Source organism: Ursus arctos, unplaced genomic scaffold (assembly GCF_023065955.2).
Source record: "Ursus arctos isolate Adak ecotype North America unplaced genomic scaffold, UrsArc2.0 scaffold_27, whole genome shotgun sequence".
NCBI lineage: Eukaryota > Metazoa > Chordata > Mammalia > Carnivora > Ursidae > Ursus > Ursus arctos.
The window spans coordinates 16,021,801-16,036,202 of NW_026622952.1; the positions used below are offsets into that span (position 1 = coordinate 16,021,801).

At 39.3% G+C, this 14,402-nt stretch overlaps 1 protein-coding gene across 8 annotated transcripts in view; it reads right to left on the reverse strand.

The window, feature by feature from the left end:
• The window catches only part of SLC7A2 (solute carrier family 7 member 2), a 68,124-nt gene that overhangs the window by 19,053 nt on the left and 34,669 nt on the right, over positions 1 to 14,402 (reverse strand). For all 8 annotated transcript variants that reach the window (XM_044387545.3, XM_026508451.4, XM_048226305.2 and 5 more), the window contains 3 exons: positions 5,643 to 6,033; positions 5,007 to 5,162; positions 1,374 to 1,539 (listed from right to left, as the gene is read on the reverse strand). In XM_044387545.3, coding sequence (XP_044243480.1) covers positions 1,374 to 1,539; positions 5,007 to 5,162; positions 5,643 to 6,018 — 698 coding nt within the window. In that variant the 5' untranslated portion in view covers positions 6,019 to 6,033. The remainder of the gene's footprint in view (positions 1 to 1,373; positions 1,540 to 5,006; positions 5,163 to 5,642; positions 6,034 to 14,402) is intronic.

Sequence of the window (14,402 nt, forward strand, 5' to 3'; positions counted from 1 at the left end):
GGGAAATTCAAATCAAAACCACATTGAGATACCACCTTACGCCAGTTAGAATGGCAAAAATAGACAAGGCAAGAAACAACAATTGTTGGAGAGGATGTGGAGAAAGGGGATCCCTCTTACATTGTTGGTGGGAATGCAAATTGGTACAGCCACTCTGGAAAACAGTGTGGAGGTCCCTTAAAAAGTTAAAAATTGAGCTACCCTATGATCCAGCCATTGCACTACTGGGTGTTTACCCCAAAGATACAGATGTAGTGAAGAGAAGGGCCATATGCACCCCAATGTTCATAGCAGCAATGTCCACAATAGCTAAATCGTGGAAGGAGCCGAGATGCCCTTCAACAGATGACTGGATTAAGAAGTTGTGGTCCATATATACAATGGAATATTACTCAGGTATCAGAAAGAACGAGTTCTCAACATTTGCTGCAACATGGACGGCACTGGAGGAGATAATGCTAAGTGAAATAAGTCAAGCAGAGAAAGACAATTATCATATGATTTCACTCATCTATGGAACATAAGAACTAGGATGATCATTAGGGGAAGAAAGGGATAAAGAAAGGGGGGTAATCAGAAGGGGGAATGAAACATGAGAGACTATGGACTATGAGAAACAAACTGAGGGCTACAGAGGGGGGTGGGGGAATGGGATAGACTGGTGATGGGTAGTAAGGAGGGCACGTATTGCTTGGTGCACTGGGTGTTATACGCAACTAATGAATCATCGAGCCTTACGTCGGAAACCGGGGATGTACTGTATGGTGACTAACATAATATAATAAAAAATAATTTAAAAAAATCTTACAATGAAACCTGTGGTACATAATTATCACTAATTTAATTTTTGAGACTACCAGGTTAAAAGCAAAATGCATGGACAATTCTGCATATGCAACCAATGACATTCTCCCAAAATCAAGGCCTGAAAATTACTAAGAGGCTGAAAGAATGCAATGAAACCAAAGGGTTCTCCCAAAGGAAGAACTAAGTAAGGGATGCATGACTCAAAAAGACCCATTGTTTTGCAAAGGTGACAAAGCCTGGGAGGGGGCAAAGGGGAAGAGAGGCATCCTTCCAATGATTAGGATCTCACTTGGCTCTTCTCCTATACCTCCCGCACAGCCTGAAGCTGAGAACCAGCCACTGCTTGGCTTCAAATAGCTGCTCAACAGTGAGTGCACTTATGCATTTATGTCTGGGGGGAGACTGGGAAGAAGAGTCTTGAAATAGACCAGACCCTCGGAAATGTCTCCACAGCAAAAAAAAATGAAAACCACTGTTGCAGAGAAAAATGTAAGACAAGAGCAGGCAAATCAAAAACAAAAGAAAAATACATTCAAAATAAGAAGGGAAAAACCCAAATACTATACCTGGCACTCGCGGATATATTTTTGAGAAACTCTTCACTAATCTTCCAGTTTGCCACATTTCCTTTCACAAAACCAGCAACCATAACGAAGAGAAGGACCAGGACGTTAATAGCTGTGAAGATTTTATTCACCCAAGCAGATTCTTTCACTCCAAAAGATAAAAGACCTATGGAAAAAAGAAAGGGTATTTTAATTTTCTTTTTACCTAAGTTTTAGGAAAAGCAATGGCATTTTGAGGCAGTTACAGGCTTTAGGATATTGTTTTACCAGCATCCATGTATTTAACTTCCATCGATCCCTTTCTCTTGTGAGTTCTGACTCACCTGTCACAAGATCTCCTGAATACAACCAATTCCATTGCTGAAGGCGGATGGTACTCATGGCCCCGAGACACCGCACTCCAAGAGATCAATAAATCTACTGGCAAAGCTTTGGCGGGGGGGGGGGGGGGGATTGGGGGAGAGGATCTTATTTGGCTCTTATTACCAATGGGTAGGTAGAGGTAAAGTAACTGAATTTTAATGCAATGCTGTTCTAAAAAAGTCACCTTAAGGTTCGTGGCTGCAACATTTTGAAAATACAAGCTCAGTCATTTGTCTGCTTCATGGTTACAGAATACAAAATTCTTCAACTGTCTCACCAAAAAAGATAAATTTTTAATTGATTCCCATTTTAATAGCTTCATTGTATATTCTGATTGTAAAAGTAATCTGTTTCCTATTCAAGTTATTTGAACACACAGAAAAAATAGGAAGGGAATGAAGATCAAATATAATCTCTTCTCCAGAACTCCAGGCGTGCACGCACATGCAGACACACAGACATATTTTCATGTTGACAGATAGATAACCTCATTTTTAACAACCGCATACTCTTCTGCAATATGAAAACACTAGAATCCCTTCTTTATAGACTCTCAGGGAGCTCTTAGTGTCTCACAACTATAAATAGTACTGATATCATCATCCTTTTATAAGTATCTTTGTGCACTTCCTAATTATTGCTTTAAAATAACATTTATAAGGTAATACCGTATCATGGATATGTCCTTTCATAAAAGGCTTTTGGTTCACATTGTCAGAAATATTCTCCAGAAAGTTTGGCCCAATTGAAGCTGCCCATTATTTTCTACTAGGTTATTCTATTTATATCAATTTGTAAGATTTATTTATAGATAATGCTATAAGCTCTCTGTCATGTATTGCGTATGTTTATCATTTACTTTTACTCTTAGGATTGACTTTATATATATATGAAAGTTTTAGAACATAAATTTTTCTTCTTTAGTTTTTACCTTTAGAAAGATTTTCCCCAATATTACCTCTGAAACATTTAACTGTTTCCTTCTAGCACTTTCATGACTGTATTTATTATATATACGTATGTGTGTATGTTTATTTCTTTTAGAGAGAGAGATAGAAGAAAGAGAAAGAGCAGATGCAAGTGGGGGGGAGGGGAGGAAGGAGAGAGAGAATCTGACGCAGGCTCCATGCTCAGTGCAGAGCCTGACTTGAGGACCGATCTCATGACCCTGAGATCATGACCTGAGCCAAAATCAAGAGTCAGATGCTTAACCAACTGAGCCATCCAGGCACCCCTATCACATTTTTACCTTTAATCCATCTTATATAGGATACAAATTATAGACCAAAGAAAGTCTACTTGTTACTACTGGGGAAAGGACGGTGATGAATTATTATGTCATGTATCTCTACTTGCTTCTTCCACAAATCTGTACCACCCAGGATCAAATAAGCAAAATTACCCAAGTAGATGAGGAAAGCTGAATTCCATTCTTCTACCTGTATAATTCCCAGAATTTTACAATAATGTAACTATAATGAGAGAAAGGACACTGCATGAACGGTATAATTACTGGTTCTGTAGCACGAGAAGCCACTCTACGCCTACACACTTTGGAAATACACCCTGTACACTATACCGCTATCTGCTTGGAAAATAACAAAGCTATTCTTGTGTTTTATGAGCGTTTCCCAATACCCCATGTGCACACTCTATTCTGGGATTAACGACCAATGAATATCTCATCTAAATACTGCAGACACTTCCATGTGTCTTTCATAAAACAAGAGCTTCAGCTGACAAGACATTTGGTATTACAATATGAATCAAAATTTATAATCGAAGGTTTTCATCTTCGGAGATTCTAGGGACAAAGTTATCATGTGAGCTTAGCCTACATTTAAAGTAAAAACACACTGGTAAATGACATGGGGCAATGCTCCTGGCCAAGGCCTGAGTCCTGCCGTGGACCTTTCATGATTCTAACTGTCACAGCTACATGCTTCTCATCGCTTAGAGATTAAAGCTGAATATGTTAAGATCATTGAAACCATCCCTAAATAAAACATGATGTAACTAATTTAATGTTAGCTAGGCAGTTTAGAAAGCAAAACAAATGAATTCTATCTCCTATTGAGAAACAATTGTTGTAATTTTTCTTGACATTACGGGTATAATGTCAAATATTTTAGAGCTATAAATTTTGTTCATGTTCCTAGCCCCACATAAAATATTTAATAAATGACTACATTTTTTAAGGGTAAAGTTACTTTTTAAGTCACAGAATTTTACAAGGAAAAAGTTTATGATAGAAAGAGATTTCTGTCACACCTCTGTAAGCAAGGGAGAAAATAACTGGAGACAAGGTTGGACAGGAAAACAAGGGGCAGAGTATCGAGCAGATATCAGGTAGGAAGTGAGAAAACAGATTTTATTCTTAGTAAAATCCTTGAATGGTTGAGGCAGAAATGCAGGTGAGAATGGCAATCAAAATGGAAAATGTTTAAATAATTAAAACAGATGTAAGGTGGCTGCAGGGATTAACTATGCCTACAAAATAAAACCACCTGCCATCTAAGTGCTTACTGTATACCAGGCAAGAAGTCTTTACAAGATAGACACTGATATCCCCATTTTATGGATAAGCAAACGGAGTCACAGAAAAATTATGCCATTCAATATTCCAAAGATACTGAGAGGCAAAGTAGGGCTGAAAACCTCATTGTTCTGATTCTAATTCCTGTGCCTTTCTTTCTAACCTACTATGCTCCATGATGGTAAAATATGGGAAAATTCTAGCAACAAGTATGTTTGTCTACATAAGATCTACACTAAAAAAGGACAAGTGGTTTGAATAGACTTCCTTTTTAGCTAAATACCTACATTACATAGATGAAGGCATGAATAGACAGAAATTCTTCTAGAAATAGTATGCTTGCAAATATCCTTAGTGGTAGCTAACAAGAGGAAATAATGCCAAAAATTATCCATTCTTCCTTATTGAAACTTCACTGCCATTCCTGCAAATCTCCAATTGGTATTATAATGATGTGATTTATCTTATTCTTTAGTGCATTACAAGTACCATTTGCTTAGAAGTGCTATTCCGACTATTCCACACAATTTAGATTTATTTTAAAAACATGTCTACCACATAAGAAAAAACGTGATTCTAACCAGCGACAAGGCCCACAGATACGCAGTAGTAACCTAAACATATAAATATGCCACCTTGTCTCGGGAACTCAGTCCCCAAATCCAGTGGTAACTTGTTTTCCTGGGATAATTAGTCCGGCTCATTTCAGGGAGGAGTGTAACTGGTTTCCTTACCTGCTAGAAGTAATATAAGGCACACAGCAAAAAAGTCAGGATACTCTGCAAGGCCGGTATAATTCATTTTGAAGTATGTCCTGAAAAACTGGCCAATCTGTTTGCTAAGAAGTTCATCAAAGGTGCCACTCCATGCTCTTGCAACACTTGATGTGCCTTCCCGAAACAGAACATTCAGAGAATATACAGGTCACTGGGAGAAGATTAACATTACATCCTTGGCTACTCTGCTCTAAGATGAACACTGGTTACTTTGGACAGATTTGAAAATTTGAATCACATATAAAATTATCTTGATAATTTTCCAATTCTACATTAGTAACCAAATTCAAGTCCCCAAGTGTGGAATCAGCTGACTTTATCTGCATTAAAGACCTACGGTTTTTTGTTTGTTTGTTTTTAAAAGCATATTTCCAAACCCACTCAGAAGCATATTTAGAGATGAAGCAGAATCACTGAATTTTGCAATTAGGAGACATTTTAGAAGTGAGATAAATGGGACACACAGGGATCAAGTAATTCACTCATGATCACATGGTCACTAACTAATGCAGACCTACAAGGATCTGGGCCTCAGAGCACTAGCTCTACCATTCCACGCAACTAGATAGATTTTTTTTTTTTTTTGCAACATACCTATCACATAAGATAAAATGAGATTCCAGCCAGTGATGAATGCCCACAGCTCTCCAACAGTGACGTAAGTGTACAAATACGCAGACCCAGTCTTGGGAACTCGGGCCCCAAATTCAGCATAGCAAAGGCCCGCCATCACGGAAGCAAGGGCAGCAATGAGGAAGGACACCACGATACTGGGGCCAGAATCTGCTTTGGCCACCTCTCCAGCAAGGACATAAACCCCAGCACCAAGAGTGCTTCCAACCCCCAGGGCAATGAGGTCCATGGTGGATAAGCAGCGGCATAATTTGGAATCTTCTAGACTGTCCAGAGTGACGATTTTTCTCCGGATCAGACATCGGGCAAAAGACAGGGCAGCTCTGCAGGGAATCATTCTGAAGATGGTAGCCTGGGGAAGAGAAGGGAGGAAGTTAGAAGCAGATCGGGAATCATCGTCCCTCCAAGGACTGGCCCAACTTCTCAACCCAATTACGGCACCGTTTTGTTTTTGTTTTCGTTTTACTTGTTCCTAGAAATGCAGCCTGGAGCTATCAGAGAGCAGGTGGAAAAAGTCAAAGCTGTGAATTTCTTAGGGTTCACTAATCATACATGGCCTTTTAAAAGGGACTGCAGCAAATGGCTTATTTAGGGAACAAAGGAGTGGAAGCTTTGGGTGATTCAAAAGATTTGCCACTGTTGCTCATTTGTGCTGCTGCAATTTTTAAAGATTGGCTGATAAAAATCTCTTCCAGGACACGGCTTACTTGTCCTCGCTACAAACAAGGGGATGAATTACCTCATCTTTTTGTCAATCATTCATTCGACTCCTATTTTTTAAGCCTTATGACGTGCCGGGGAATGTGCTAAGACATATGTCTAGAATGGTGTGCTACGTGTTGATGGTCTCCAGCTTTATGGGGCTTGCAGTCTAACTATTGTCTGCAAGCAGGTAAAAGAGACCATCATGATGCATTTTCCGGCTTTTTCAAGTATGTCTGTTTTCATTTCGGTCTGTTTCATTTTAATGGGAAGCCATTTGAACCTTGAGAATAAAAAAAACTCCCCCGGAAACGTACTTGGGTTTTTCTAAGTAAAACTGCTATTCAACAATGCTTTGAGTGTGAATTTGTAGTAACACACACACGCTTATTTACATTTACTTGAGATTTCTAAATAAATAAATAAATAAGTCCCAAATCCATGCCAAATACGATGTGTTCTTTTTTTAAATGGAATGAATAAGGCAGATAGAGAAATATACTCCCCACACCCTACAGGCCCAAACAACCTAACACTGAAAAAAATAATCAGGTTATAAAACAAAGCATGGATCCTAGTAAGGAAAAAATATATATATGTATTACAGTAGAAAGTCTGAAGTAAAAAATGCTGAAATATTAACCGTGATGATCTTTGGTGGGGGGCTAATTTTTACTTCCATGTATTTCATAGAATATATTTCATATGGCTAATATATATTTCTAAATTATCTCTAGGAAACTGTACACCTTACGTGCAAAAGACCTATAAAAATTTAAAAACCCTACATGGTCTTGTCTATAGAGACATATAACTCAGCAGACAGGGAAAAAACTGAGGAATAGGGACTGTAATAGTATATGCAGCTTATCGGTCAACAAAATTAAATGTATTTAACTTTCAGAAGTTCAGAGTCATGCTCCCCACTTCTGCTGCACAATGATGTAGAGACAAAATGCTATCTCCTTCGGTCTCATTATATTCATTATCAATACCCTAAAACTCATGAGATCACAGCTTTGCATCTTCTCTGAAGAACTTAGAGCTTTTTATTTATAAAATAAACCCCTGAACATTTCTCATCCTTCCTATCTATAAAAAGACAACCATTATTAAAATTATTTTATTTAAAAAATAATAAATAAAATGAAATTTCTACGTTAAATCTAAATGACCTGATGCTGATAAGAGACACAGACATTTCCGGGATATGAATATCCAGTTTCACACTAAATCTCATAGAGGAAGCTAACTCCCTGAACATTATTCACATATCAGTGTAAATACGAGTCCTTGACTTCAAAAGCAGCTAGCTCAAAGAATGTAAAGAAAAATCCCACAGATACAGGAAAATCAGTGAAGGTTTCCTTGATGGTAAAAATAAAGTTTTACACATCAGTGTCGTCCACACCACCCGACAGAGAGCCGAGCCAGGCACTTCACAAATACTTGTTGAAAAATTTGCAAATACACATGACATCTCCAATTTTGCCAGTATTCTAGCTTCCAAAGTCAAAACCTAATACTTTTCTAAATCAAATATGTATCAATTTCTACCCCTACCTAGCCCTTAAAGAGCTATTTCTCAGATAACACAACTAGAAGATAAGGCAGAAAGTGATACGCTTAAGGAAGAATCAGGAAGTGAAAAGGTGAAGTTATATAGACCAACGGAGATGAGGAGAGGGGAATTGAAGGCGTTTACTAAATGCTGACCTTCCGGAACATTCAAGTGTTTTTACACAGAGGTGTGCAGAGATCAAGAAGTAAGGGTCCCTGCCAACTGAAAAGAGCTCAGAAATGAAGAACCACTGAATTTTAGTAACGATTTAGGATCATGTGAGAATGGGGACACGTCATCTACAACTTTGGGAAACAACTGATAGGCAAAATGAGGCATACTTGTTTGACATTTAACTAAATGAAATGCTCTTGATAAAGTACTTGAGGAACCCCAGAGTTTATGAATAAAAGATGCAAATTCTGCAGCGACTGCACACTGAAGGAGAAAGGATCTGGAAGGAAGCAAGGAAAACTAAGAAGAAAGGTGAATGGCAGGATTGTGGGGGAGCTTTTATTTGTTTTTTTTTTTTTTTAATTCTTTTTTTCTGGTAATATGGCCACAATGTTGTTTGTGAAATTTCTAAAAAAACAAAGCAAAATAAAACACACACACGCACACATAAAATCCACCATAAGAATGAATGGAAATAAGCCAGCCAACCAATACTACATACCTCTTTGAAACGTTAAAAATAGTGAAAACTTTCATGAACATTTACCCAAAATCAATACGTGAGTGACCCTCATCTTGTCAATAGAAAAATGAATTTAATTTGCTTCCGGTTTACGTAGGAAGCAGAATGGTTTAAAGAAATGAATAGCTTTAATCAGATGAGATCTGATAGCTACTGCCTCTTTTGTATTAAAAATGGAAAGTATTTTATGTTCAGTTTTTCTACATTGCCCTGAGGAAAAACGACAAAGCTGCCATTTGTCAGGCACTCATTTGCTTTGAGTCACAGAAATGTGTACGTCAGAAACTCTTCTGAGAACGGACAGGTTACACAATGTCCCTCACAAACAGCCTCAACTACGCACACCTATCTGATAAAATACTGATTGCAAAAGCCATGACACAAAACCAACTTTGCAGAAATATAATGGGATGGGAGAAAAGCAACGTAAAAACATCCTGGGTCAACTGAATGAATCGTTATTAAACAAACGTATATTAAATCCTGGCAGGTATATCAAGCAGCGTTTAGTTAGTAAAGAAAAAAGAACCCTGTGCTTTTGAAAAATATGTTTTGTTTTGTTTGTTTTTTTTTTAATGATTTTTTATTATATTATGTTAGTCACCATACAGTACATCCCCGGTTTCCGATGTAAGGCTCAATGATTCATTAGTTGTGTATAACACCCAGTGCGCCATGCAATACGTGCCCTCCTTACTACCCATCACCGGTCTATCCCATTCCCCCACCCCCCTCCCCTCTGAAGTCCTCAGTTTGTTTCTCATAGTCCATAGTCTCTCATGTTTCATTCCCCCTTCTGATTACCCCCCCTTTCTTTATCCCTTTCTTCCCCTACTGATCATCCTAGTTCTTATGTTCCATAGATGAGAGAAATCATATGATAGTTGTCTTTCTCTGCTTGACTTATTTCACTTAGCATTATCTCCTCCAGTGCCGTCCATGTTGTAGCAAATGTTGAGAACTCGTTCTTTCTGATAGCTGAGTAATATGTTTTTGTGGAGACAGACTGATATAGGAAAGTAGAATGGCAACAGGGAATGAGGAAGAAAAAGATAGTTGTACCTACTATCGGTGATAGAATTTGATATTTACGTATTTTTTATAACTTTTCCTTTAAAACGTTTTAAAAAGATATGCTCCTTAGGTGAGATGGTTATGATAACTTTTTTTTAAAGATTTTATTTATTTATTCGACAGAGATAGAGACAGCCAGCGAGAGAGGGAACACAAGCAGGGGGAGTGGGAGAGGAAGAAGCAGGCTCATAGTGGAGGAACCTGATGTGGGGCTCGATCCCAGAACGCCGGGATCACGCCCTGAGCCGAAGGCAGACGCTTAACTGCTGTGCCACCCAGGCGCCCCGACTCATACATATCCTTTGACTCAGGTCTGTATTCACTGTCTTTGCCTGGACTTTGGTGGGTTATCTCATCAACAAATAACGGTGCAGGGAGAATGTGCAGGAATTTTGAAGGTAATTCCATTGGTCTGGAGGGCACAGAGTTTTTCCAAGGGCGGACAATGATCCCCACCCTCACATCCACTGTGAGCTGTTGCTGTCGTGACTGAGGATTATTATTTCCTACAGAAATGTATAGTAGAGGACAATCTTCTAGGCTCTTGGAAGAGACTTTTGAAAGAAAGCTTAGATCTGAAATTGCTATTAACCAAGGGAGGGTTAGGAGAGATCTACAATGTACTCTCTAGCAAAAAAATCTCTCAATGAATTTAATGAGCTCGAAGATCCAGTTAGATTTTCCCTCTGTCCCTTCCTCGCCCCTAACCCTAAGCATAATTGTTTCAAGACCCCCCTCCCTGATGGAGCCCTATTAATTCTTGCCAGAAAGCTTCATTACTTCCTCAGCAACTTGGAATCACCGCCTTCTCAAACTTCTCCAACCCAAGCTACAAACTTGACAGTAGAGAATTTTAGGTCAAGTATATTCCTAGCCCTGAGGATATGACCATGGCCCAGAGCAGACTTCACTTCAACTAACCACAGAAACCTTTTAGAATCTGCTAAATACAGTCAAAAGTCAATCCTGGATTTTCACTTGAGTTCAAAAGTTTGATGTAGTGTTTAGTCTCATAGAAATGGATCTTTCCTCTCCTCCCCTAAGTAAAGTGAAATCTCACACTGAATCCTCTGTACCAGTATCCCAGGCCCTGACAATAAATCTTACAGGAAAAAGCAGCTGCAGCAAGACAGTGGGGTGGGTCTTCCAACAAGTCCTCAACAAATTAGCTGCTCAGAAACCTAACCAATTTTTCCTGCCTCATCTGAGTTGCTAGTTTCCTGATGAGACAATCTGCCCGTTCAGTTTCTGGACGGACAGGGGGAAAGGAATTAAACCATAGAGAACTGGGATCTCTGCCCCATTGTGTTTTTCTCTCTTCTGAAATACAGCTTTGGGGTTTGCAATCTCCAAGTTCAGCATCAACGACATTTCTACAAGTTCAAAAACATATTTTCAAATTATATTGTAGGCTAAATAATTTAGTGAAAAGGAGAGGAGGGATAGGGACATAATACCATGTAATTATTGACTTTCATTCTTTTTACGTACGTTTAAGAGATTAATTTCTCAAAAAAATATATCGAAAACATAATGCAGCATAAGAGATCATCGAAAATGGTTAACTGTTCACTTTGGTTAGTAAAAAACAAACAACAAACCTTTGCATTCAAACCTAAAACCTTTCTTTTTTTGAAAAACAAAAATACTTCTTCATATACATTTCACTTATATTTATTTGGTCCAAAGCTAATATTTTCTCCAAATCAAATTTTCTGAACAATATCTTCTTCCAAAATTTTCTCCAGATAGGTGAACATAAATGTAGAAATAAGTAAAAATTAATGACCCAATCCAGGCCAATAATCAATGCAGCAATGACATTTATATTTTCTTTCCTTTTATTTTTTATTTTTTTAAAGATTTTATTTATTTACTTATTTGACAGAGAGAGAGAGAGACAGCCAGCGAGAGAGGGAACACAAGCAGGGGGAGTGGGAGAGGAAGAAGCAGGCTCCCAGTGGAGGAGCCAGATGTGGGGCTCGATCCCGGAACGCGAGGATCACGCCCTGAGCCGAAGGCAGCCGCTTAACGACTGAGCCACCCAGGCGCCCCTATTTTCTTGCCTTTCAGATCAAATCAGTACTATGAGGAAGTTAAACTATTTCAAAATTTATGATACAAAATCCAGACAGACAAGTATCTTTCCTGAGGACATCCAACAAAGGAACAGCTGAGACAGTTTGCAAAGGTAGCTGGTATGTTACAATGTGAACCCATTTCGTTTTATTTAGTAAAGGCAAAAATACAGGAATAAGGCATCTCTAGCTGTCTCATTTAGACAAATGCAGAGCAATTAGAAAACATTAAGTTTTCCAGGGGCGCCTGGGTGGCTCAGTCGGTTCAGCGTCTGCCTTTGGCTCAGGTCATGATCCCAGGGTCCTGGATTTGAGTCCCGTATGGGGCTCCCTGCTTAGTGGGGAGTCTGCTCCTCCCTCTTCCTCAGTCCCTCCCCCCCATGCTCACTCTCTTCCTCTCTCAAATAAATGAATAACATCTTTAAAAAAATACAAACCCAAAGCATTAAGTTTTCCAGCTTCAGTTTTTAGGGTTGGGAAAGAGGGGAAGTTAAAAAAAAGAAAGAAAGAAAAGAAACCAGAGCCCTCAGCACCCTGGTAACTGGAGTATCTGCCCAGTCAGCACCCCACTTCCATGGTCAAGGATCTTGGTGGCATGCTTCAGCACCAGGCAGATGCCCATTCCCACTAGGTATTAGCAATCTCTGGCTAATAAATCACTCTGAATGCCAGAGGGTACCACCTGTTCCCTCTGCCCTGGCAGCTATGGAAGAAGTGTCCTCTGCTATGCCCTGTCATCTTATACGTACCATTTCCAGCATCAGGGGAGGCCCTGTCAAAAGTGATTTCACAGCCATCACAACTCTGTCAGTGCTATACTAATAAAACTGACTAACATTCATTCAGCATTTCCATGTGCCAGGTATTGATCTAAGTCCTTTTAGTGTATTCCTTCAAGAATCTCCACCATATCCATATAAGATCGGGACTCTTGTGAATCTCATAGCATAGATGAGGAAACAGAGACAGGGAAAGATCAAGACTGGAGTTAGGAAGAAAGGAAACCAGGCTCCTGGAATGATCAAGGCACAAGGGACTCTGACCTGCTCCAGGGTGAAGGGAAATGAATGGATCTCTGAGCTGTTCAGTAGGTGAAGGATACAGAATTTAGTGAATGTGGAATTTGGGCCCATGGCCTCTAGATGGTTTGTGCATCCTTCACTTAAGGAATAACAGAGGATGGTTCTTTCTGGCCACCCTGATTTTAAGATCTCAGTGGGACTGTCATGTGGTCAACAAAGCTCAAGAGCACAGGAGACAGGAGATACGAGAATTATCAGTACAGAGAGTTTGATTAAATGGACAGTATCACCCAGTGACAGACTGTACATGAGAAGGGAAGGGAACAAGACACCAAAGATCCACACATTTAAGGAATGGGAAGAAGAAGAAGAACCCATGGGGGGGGGGGCTGTGAAGAAGAGACAAGAGTGGTAGAAGGAACCAGAAATTCTGACCCAAAAGGGGAGTGAGCCTTTGAGGAAGGAAAGTGGTCAACGGGGTCAGACAGTGCTTGAAAAGAAGGAACAAATTATGATCTGGGGATTTAGTGACAAGTCTTTCGGGACCTTGACAGAAGAAATTTCTGTGGCTTTGTGAGTGTGTAAGCCAGGTGCATTGGACTGAGGAATGATGAGAGGTGGGGAAACAAAGACAAGTTCAGGTGGTTTTTCCAAGCGAACGACATGAGGGGCCCATGGAGTCAAAGGGAGACTTTGTATAAAGAAGGAATTTACTGTGTTTAGACTCTGAAGGGAAAGTGCCTGGCCAGACAGAGAGGTAGAACATAGAGAAGGGAGAATGGATCAAGAAGATCCTTGAGCTGTGGAAGACTGGGATCCAGAGCTGAGATGAAGAGTCAGGTAGAAGGAGAAATGGCACCTTCACCCAAGAGTCAAGGAGGACAGGGTAGTACAAGGCCAGACAAGTCTGTAGGCTAGAGGGTAGACTGCTGAGCTCTCATTCTATTGAGAACTCCTAAAATTCTGATTTTATGTGGCACATACAGTTGCCCCTTGAACAACACAGGTTTGAACTACACAGACCCACTTATGCACACATTTTTCCAATAAATACAGTACAGCATTATAAATGTATTTTTTCTTCCATAAGATTTTCTTCATAACATTTTCCTTTCCCTAGCCTACTTTAATGTAAGAATACTGTATATAATAGATACAAAATACAAAATATGTGTTAACTATACTATCTGTAAGGCTTCTGGTCAGCAGTAGGCTATTAGTAGCTAAGTTTTGGGGGAGTCAAAGGTTATACCTGGATTTCTGACTATGAGGAAGATTGGTGCCCAGACCCCCATGTTGGGGGCAACTGTAGTTTATAGATGACAATAAAAAGAAACAAACAAGTAATGTCAGAATGACTTCAGCAAAACTGTCCATGGATGATGGTTTTTTGCTTTCTTTTGATCATGGAAAATGTGTACTCCCATTCTAAACATGAAAAAATAAATGCATAGTAACTTTAAGTATACGCTTCTAGAACATAGTTAAAACTTCCATGTCTGGCTCTTTGCATACTCAGAAAACAGACACAGTAATATCTGGCATGGTGACTTCATGGAACAAGTTATTCTAAATAAATGAGTTTTC